The sequence below is a fragment of the Austrofundulus limnaeus genome, unplaced genomic scaffold (genome assembly GCF_001266775.1).
Source record: "Austrofundulus limnaeus strain Quisiro unplaced genomic scaffold, Austrofundulus_limnaeus-1.0 Scaffold15, whole genome shotgun sequence".
Classification (NCBI taxonomy): Eukaryota; Metazoa; Chordata; class Actinopteri; order Cyprinodontiformes; family Rivulidae; genus Austrofundulus; species Austrofundulus limnaeus.
In genome coordinates this window covers 332,428-341,524 of record NW_013952417.1, presented here as the reverse complement: position 1 = coordinate 341,524, position 9,097 = coordinate 332,428, and the positions used below count along the sequence as shown (strand labels likewise).

Here is a 9,097-nt window from a genome sequence, read left to right as displayed (position 1 = left end):
GTGTGTGTGTGTGTGTGTGTGTGTGTGTGTGTGTGTGTGTGTGTGTGTGTGTGTGTTGGAGCCGTGCCACGTGCAGACAGGTCAGTCCTCGTGCTCCAGGCTGTCCTGTCGAGCCTCTGTCCTCTTCTCTTTGTGGCACACGAAGATGCGCCGCATCTCCTCCTCGTACCGGATGAAGTTCTCCCCGAACCGGGCCCAGGCCTTTAGGGGCACCGTGATGGTGTTCCTGTACGGCTGACGCACCTCGCTGATTTTCAGGAAGACGCCGTAGCGGTTCGAGCCCACGTCGAAGTAAAAGCGCTTGTTGTCCACGCGAAAGGACGCCGCCTCCGGAAGCTCGGGGCTGTCCAGCCGACTCCGGGAGCCGCTCCGGCCGTGATCGTCGGCGTCGTCGTCGCCGTAGTCTTCGATGAGCTGGGACAGCGCGTCTCTGAACTCGATGAGCCCCTGCGCGGGCAGCACGATGGTCTGCTCGATGCCCTGGCCGTAGTAGCCCATGGTGCCGTGGCCTTTGCTGACGGTCTGCCGTATGCGGAGGAAGCGGCCTCTCTGGTTCTCCTTCAGGTCCAGGAAGTACTTCCTGTTGTCCCGCTCGATGAACTCGCTCTTCAGGACGCGGTGGGCATGGTCGTCCGAGCCCACGGAGCCGGCGGGAGACGTCGCCGCGTGCTGCTCTCGCGCTTTCCTGCGAGCGTCGTGGCCGCCGCCGCCGCGCACCTGCCCGTTGCTGCTCTGCTCCTCGGCGGAGTGGGGCGCCGGGCCCGGGCCCGCCCGCAGTCCGATCCGGGCGTAGTAATCGATGAAGTCTCCCAGGCTGTAGCGCAGAGCCGGGGCCATGGACATGGACAGCGTCAGCTTGCTTTTCCGGATGTTGTCGTGGCGGCCTCTCCCGATCCACACCTCGGCTATCTTCAGGAAGCGGCCGCGCACGCTCTGCTTCACATCCAGGTAGAAGCGCTTCTTCTGGATGTCGACGCGTTTGGAGGCCAGCTCCTGGATGTCATTCCCCGGCTGCTGCTGCTGCTGCTGCTGCAGAGCTCCGGGCTGGATGTACTGCTGCTGAGGCTGAGGGTACCCGTGTCTCGGCTGGGAGTCGGATGCGAGCTTACTCCTGCCTCTGTCCATCCCCCTGCAGCAGCCATCAGCCATCATCATTTATATTCCACCCGTACGGCGCACAGGACAAACCAGGCTCACACATCTACTCCCCCCAGCTGGCTGGAGCCGGGCACAGGTTCACCTGAAAATGGCTGCTGCTGCTGCTGCTGCTTTACATTCATCCTCCCCGTCAGAGTCGAAAAGCACGGCGCCGGGGCTCCGCTGCGGACTGCCTCCATGTTCCCATCAGCTGTTTGTGCCGCAGCCGCTGGTCTGATCGGGAAGCAGGAGACCCGAGCTGTGAGGAATGAACCCAATGAACTCGTTCACCCCCCCTCCCCGTCCTGAGAAGCCCTCTGTTGGAGAGACGCGACGTCAGCAGTGACTGAAGGCTGCATTCACTGCAGCTCCTCCCAACACGCCGTGAACTGCTCGGTCCGGACCCGCATTCACCTCATAATGTCCAGAACACGAAAAACCTGTTAAAAAATCAGCATGTAGGAGTATAAAACACACACCTGTCCAGTTTAAACACTCTGGCAAGGATGCTTCATCATCCTGGAAAAGCCATTGATAAGAGGTCAGAGCTGCACTGCCTGAACACTGTTGAATTATGTAAGCACTTGGTCATAAAGAGGAAAACCTGTTTCTGCTCCTTCCTGGCAGCTTGGGTTCATTGAGTTCACAAAGGGAAAACAGTATTCTTCATTCAGGTTCCTGCTGATTTCACGTTGCTCATTTTTAGCCCCAAAAAATCTCAACGTGCAGCACCGTCAGTCCCAAATATCACTGGTTTGGATGACACAAACATCCCTAAATGACAGAGGGTACAACAGATTTATTTTTATTTATGTGTTTATTGGCATTTTCTCCCGCTCCCCAAAATGAACGCACGTTGGATTATTTAACTCCCAAATTGTCCTGTGACTGGCTGTTTGTGTGGCCCAGACCTGACTGTTCACAAACGTTTTCATTTTTGACTCACAAAATAACGGTGACCAATACTGACATCAACATTTTCAAAAAACAATTAGCTTCTTTTTGTGTTTGTGTGTGTGTGCTCACTTTTTTTATGTGACACCAAGTGTCTTGGGAAAAACCAGAGTTGTAAAGTAACTAAGTACAAATACTTTTTGGTTATCTGTTACTTGACTAATTATTTTTCAGCGTACTTTTTACTTTTACTCATTACATTTTTACACAACTATCTGTACTTACTCACTACATTTTTAAAAAAGGTAAGAAGTAGAAAGTATTACTCCTATTTTATTCCAAGTTGTTATTACTTAAAAATATATATTATGGATCAGTGGTTCCCAAACTTTTTATCTTCTGACCCACAAAATATCCATGGCAAAAAATGGTGACCCCAAATATTACTGGTCTGAGTACACAAACTTTGTTAATAACCCTAAAAACACAGGCTTTTGACAATCTAAACAGTTTGTACACAAATATAAATACTTATTTATACTTAGTTTGTGTTTTTGTAATAATTATAGGGAAAATATTACATCAGCAATTATTTTATTACCCTTTAAATTGATTTCTGGAGATTATCCAAGGTGCTTCATAACCCATAATTGGGTCCCAAGCCCAACTTTGGGAACCAAAGTGCAGTGGTTCCCAAACTTTTCAGCTTTTGACCCACAAAATAACAGCAGCAGAGACCTGTGCCCCCAACTATTTTTGGATGATACACATTTGTATCAGGTCAACAAAACATGGGCATAGTAACAATATTTTTATACTACATTTATCCGTTTTTAAATACACTAACCTCACTCCTTTGTAACAACTAAGACAAAAATGTAATTAATTCAGAAAATCTTTTCAGGACCCCACCTTGATGTTTCGGGACCCCACTTTGGGTCCCGACCCCAACTTTGGGAATGACTGTTATAGAGTGAATTTAATTGTGGTTGGATGAGAAGTATAAATATATATACCATTCTGACAGCTTGTACACAACCCATCACAGCTGCACGCCGTTAGAAAAAATATTTTTTGGAGAAGTCACCTCCCAATAAATGTCATTTTGGAAAATCTAACTGCTCACTTTTACTCAGTACTTTTACTTTTAATACTTAAGTAGATTTTGTGTCAGAAATTTACTTTTGATACTTAAGTACAAAAAATATCAGATACTTAAGACTTTTACTCAAGTAATATTTTTATAGAAGACTAACTTTTACCAAAGTATTTTTATGATACTTGTACTTTTACTCAAGTATCACTTTGAGGTACTTTATACAACACTGGGAAAAACGTAAGGAAAGTTTAAAAAAAGCATTTTAATAAATGAAAATCTATTGATTATTCTTAAATCTACACAGAACAATGAACAGTTGTGACCCAACACAAAAATAACATTTTTACGGCTCTTTTTGATGCTGCCACGAACCTTTCATAAAACTTTATTTGATAAATTGTTTACCTTATTAAATGTCTTGGATATATATTATTTTTAACACTTAATAAACATTTCTTTCATCAAAAAAATAGCAAAAGTGTTAGCTGGTGTATCAAATTGGATGATTTCTGATATACTTGAAGTGAACAGTTTGCAGTTGTTTCAAATAATCCTTTAGCAACCTTCAGGAAAATCAAACAGGTCAAAAATTCCCAAATCTGTTGCATCTATCTTATTAAATAGAACATATAATTAAAAAAATCATGACTATTAGAGTTATGGGTGTTTTCATATTCCCAAAGTTTTAAGCCAATAAAAGTGATTTTTGTAGCCCTAACAGGTGGCACAATAACAAATCCAGACACACTTCACAGAAAATGTTAGCATCATAATCAAACTTTACAGCCAAGTACTATTAAGTAAAATAAGTGAATTATAGCTGAGAAAGAAAACACTACAGGCTCAGTGCTGTGTTTCAATCCCTGGGTTGGATCTGAGGTTTTTCTCATGTGGGTTTCCTCCCACTGTGCCTTCAGGCCCAGGCCTCCCTTGAGAGATCTGAGAGCTCAATGGGATTTGCCTGGTTAAATAAATTAAATGAAAAAAAAAAAACAAAAAAAAACAGATGGTACACCATTACAGGCTGACAGAGACATCTACCCACAGACCTTTGAGGAAAACCAGACAATATGGTGAAACACACATGCACAACATTGAAACTCTGAACAGAAAGACACCAGGTGGGTTACATACCTGCAAGCTTCTTGCTGTGAGTCACCACTAACCACAGCCTCACAATGCTGCATGTGTGTCATTTCTGTGTATTTTTCTGTCAGTTTGATGACATTTTACAATATGAAACAGCTCCAAGTTTCATGGGATACAAAAATGGTCCCATCTTACCGTGACAGCTGGCCCAACACTGATGATTTTATTTACAAGAGTATTGTTATTTTTTCATTCAAGGGTAGTCGACTTCCTTAGACCCTCAATAATCAAATGTAAGCCTTAAAAAGGACAGAAATATAAGAAATATGAACAGTGTTCTTAAAATGTCTAAAAAAAATTATGTGAATTTGCGTGTGGAGAAAAATACAGCAGCTATAACCTTTTCTCAAATTAAAAAAAGTCAGAAATTTGATTATTAAATGGTGACAAAATTGCTCAGCAAGTCAGGCTCAGTCATGTATTTCTTTAGTGTAGGCTGCTCCAAGTCTCACTTCCAATCAACAGTGCACCTATTTGCACTTTAAAGTTTACAGGGATTTTGTTTTTTTTTTTTATTTTAAACATGCAAACTTCTATCACTTTTTATTCCAATTTGCATTAAATCTTTTTTTAATGTTTCAGATTGTTGATTTTTCTCACAACCTGAGAACTGATCTCAGTTATTTGTCAGATAACCACAGAAAGGTTAGGACAAAACATCTACAGAAAAACTACTGATCCTTTTATCAGTTAAGCTTAAAGTACATGCATGTCCTTCAGATACAAAAAGTCAAATAAAACGTATTTTTATTTCAGACACTTAGAATAATACACAATTTTACCCATTTTATCACAGAACTGGCAGATTTTCTTTTGAACTTGGCTCAGCCAAAATGAAACAGGAAGTGACATCAAAGGGGAACTCTCTAAGAAAGAGAACTCCCTGGAGTTTTTTTTTTTTTTATTATTGAAACAGTATCATGACTATTCATCTCTCTGGTTGTGACTAAATATAATCTAAAGAGTCATCAGGGTCTTCTCTATAGTTTGGGTTGTTAGCCGTTGTGTCACCGATCTGTTTACATGCATTCATTCCCCTTTGACATCACTTCCTGTTACTTCACGTGTGAATATCTCAAGAACTGTTCATTTCAGCAGTGTAAAAAGTGTTTAATTTTGTAATACTGTTAACATTTATTACAAAAAAGGCACATTAACCTTATTTACCTTTTGTTCATTTCCTCTTTATAGGGTCACAACAGCGAGTTATCCTCCTCCATCTCACTCTGTCCTCTTTAACTGCATCCTTAATCCTCTGTCTTTTTCCTGGTAGCTGCATTTCATGTCCAAGCCAAATACTGTAAGTAAGTAAATAAGCTTAACAATAAAAAATAAAATAAAACAGAGACCAAATTGTTAAAGTTGTAACTTTATTGAATATACCCAGTATGTGTCAGCTTTAACTTCAGTAACTTCATGACATTTATGTGTAGAGCATATATTTCAGCATATTGTGTGTCTAAATGAAAAAACACCTGGTTAGTAAAACATAACATTTTTGCAAAGCTGGCAAGAGTCCAAAAGGTAAGAGTCCATGGAAGCAGAAATTGGAGACATGTTTAACCTGAAGTGCCAATGTCTCTTAAAGCTGTGGTTTATGCAGGCGTTACCTCTAAACTCTGTGAAGCATGTTTAGGCCATCACTGTGAAATCGCTCGGAAGGACAGTACAACAGACAACATAAAGAGACATTCTTGTCACACAATGTCTAATTTTAAAAAAATGTTTAAACAAACAGGTTCTGCATTTTCTTAAACAAGTTAAACAATTTCTAAAATATTAAAGTAAAAAAAACATGAAATGTTCTAAGCTGGACAGTAAAATTCATTGCAATAAAAATAAAATGTTTTGTTTTGTTTTTCCCCTTGCTGCATTAACTCTGCAGCCTTCAGGTTTTCAACAATATAAAACAAACAAAAACGTCCTCACAAAGCTGACCAACACATCCGTGTTTGGTCTCTTTTCTTTTCCATCAAAGCTCAGCTTGTGGACGGTTTCCTGGTTCTGCTGGAGGTTCCATCCTGTTAACAGGGAACTCTCCCCAGTCGCCCGCTGCTCTGTGCATCCACATGACTGGGATTAGAACCAAGTGAAGACTGGACAAAATCTACTGTTTTCCTTAGACTGAAAACTATATACTAATCTGTATTTTTTACAGAGGTGCATAGTAACAATTTTGTTTTTGTTACAGTACTTAATTTTTTTTGAGGATTTGCAATTTTACAAAATATTTTTTGAATCGTAACTTTAGCTTTTATTTAAATTCAAAATAGTTGTTTATACACTAAAAAATTGTGTTAAATTTACTTAACCAAGTAATGTGAAGTGGCTACACTAAATCGAGCTGAGTAATTGTAAAGTAATTTACACGTTTTCTTTAAAAGAAAATGTATAAATTGATCAGTTGACTCTACTTGATTTAGTGGAGCCACTTGACATTACTTGGTTAAATAAACTCAACATTTCATCTCTTAGTGTGTGTGTAAAAGTCCCAATAATTGTGAGCAGTTTTAGCACTTTTCTTATCAGTGAAATTAATTTTTACCAACGTCACTTTCTGGTATGACATTTTTACTTTTGCTTAATTACTTTTTACACCTCTGATTTTGTAATATACCGACTCTGATTGTATTATTTTTTTAACTGAACTAAATCTGTTTTTAACTGAATGTAACTTGATACAAGCGGGACTTGTTGCTATTTTTTTGTAATTAGAAGCCAAAAGAAGACTTTTGTTGTGAATTTGCACGTTAATAAACTGGAATTCCAGTGTTGAACTCTTTCTGGTAAATACACAGCTGCTCGCTGGAGGGCAGAAAAAAAGAAGCGAGGATGCAAATTCACATTGCACTTTACATTATTATTTTGTGGTAATCCTGCATCACTTCTTTGCTTTGTTTGTTTTAAATTGCTTTAATGTGTCAGTTAATGTGTTTCATGTTGTTTGTCCAACGTGACCCCATTGCTAATTCTGTCAATAAATTAGCCAGGTAAAACTCTATTTTTTTGCTACAAAAAGAACAAATATTCTGTACAAAAAGTGTCAAAGGTCTGTCAGTAAATCTGTCAAAAGAAGCTAAACACTGATTCTTATCCTCTTGTGCCAAAGCAGAGTTCAACCAGCAGTTTGGTTGAACAAGAACTCCTTTGAAAGAGTTGGTGATAGAACCATGTTGTTTGAAGGAGACAACCTGCCCTGCAGAACACCTGTTCATGCTCTGCATTCACCCTTGGGACAGGCAGCTCACCTATTTTCAATTCAATTATTTATTTATAAGGACAGTGCACATTAATATCCAAAAGAACATAAATGCACTGGAGTTAGCACAATGACACAATTTCCATCCATTGCCCTGCATCAACACTGTCAACAGCTACATTTAGTGTTGGGCTTCTTTGCTCCTAGAAATGTTTTTTTCTTTAATATATCTATTTCTGTCTGTTATGTCACAGCCTACAGCTCTGTATATATACAGAGAAGTGAGTTCTGATCCATTTTTCGGTGGTTATCAGTGTGACACTTTGCTGAAATGCTTGGTAACTGAAAACAAAGAAAAACACAATCTCCTTGTTTAAAAGTTTGGGGGTGGGGTTATTGCAAAATTGACTTTTGGGGGGGGCTTTATCTCATGTTATAATGTAACTTCCTCATCAAAGAGTGTTGCTTTGACTCATTCATTCATATGTGCCTGGAAAATGCACAATACCCCACCACCCAAAACAAAACAAAACAAAATAAAACAAAAAAAGATTATCTGAAAGTGCAGGAAGTGGTAGCACAACATAGAAAAGACCGTTTGGAGAAACAAAAAGAAAGCAGTTTTCTCCAAGTAGCTGCATAAAAATGTGCCAAAAGTATTGGCCTTAAAAAAACAAAGTTAAAATGTGAACACAGATCCATGATTCAGTTTTTAAAGTCCTCTGAAATCAACATTTTTCACACAAAAACAAGCCTCGCTCTGATGCGTGCAGAAAAGCCTTGGCGTGCTCAAAGCCATGTAATCAGAAGATAGATTATCCTCAAAATAGCTACAAGTCATGAAGTATTTAGGACTAGCCAGTCACAATGTTGCTCCTCAATTTTTTTCTAACTTAGGGCCCTGTCACACTGTGATGTTTTAGACAACTTATGAGACATCTGCAAATTTTGTCCAACACACTGGCACACGCTGAGACAGAGAAAAAAAAAGCATCAACACCTTCAATGAGACGTGATCATACCATGTTCCTAACGACTTATCCACTTATATATTCTTTAGGCGTGCAACGATACAGAAAATTCACGATTTGGTTCGGTTCGATACTTCAGTCTCACGGTTTGATGTTTTTCGATACAAAAAAAGAGAAATTTCCATGCTTTCTTGTTTCATGCTTCTTCTTTTTAACTTGTAATTTATTTAAATTAATTATGACCGTTTGTTTAGCCTCAAAAGTACAGTTTTTTAATTAAATGTTGCTGAAAAAGCGTTTCTCAGTGGATCTGTGCTCGACAAGACAGCCTAGGTGTAGTCGAACACAGATCCACTGATCCTTTCAGAAGACAAGTTGATAAAATGAATTTAAAAAATCTGTATTTTTCCATAAAAGTGTCGATACGGGTACATGTATTGTTGCACCCCATATACATATATATATATATATATATATATATATATATATATACACACACAGTATATACATATATATATATACACACACAGTATATATATATATATACACACACAGTATATATATATATATATATATACACACAGTATATATATATATATATACACACACAGTATATATATATATATACACACACAGTATATATATATA

The 9,097-nt window shown here is 39.0% G+C and overlaps 1 protein-coding gene across 1 annotated transcript; it reads right to left on the bottom strand.

Annotated features, from left to right (window-relative positions):
- Positions 1 to 6: 6 nt before the first annotated feature.
- Positions 7 to 1,148, bottom strand: purg (purine-rich element binding protein G). The gene has a single exon (XM_014002802.1). It carries the CDS (start codon positions 1,123 to 1,125, stop codon positions 82 to 84), a length of 1,044 nt encoding a protein of 347 aa, XP_013858256.1. The 5' UTR covers positions 1,126 to 1,148; the 3' UTR covers positions 7 to 81.
- Between the last annotated feature and the right edge of the window lie 7,949 nt (positions 1,149 to 9,097).

Bases quoted from the DNA above. Each gene is read 5' to 3' on its own strand.
- purg (XM_014002802.1), bottom strand. From the start codon at position 1,125: ATGGACAGAGGCAGGAGTAAGCTCGCATCCGACTCCCAGCCGAGACAC.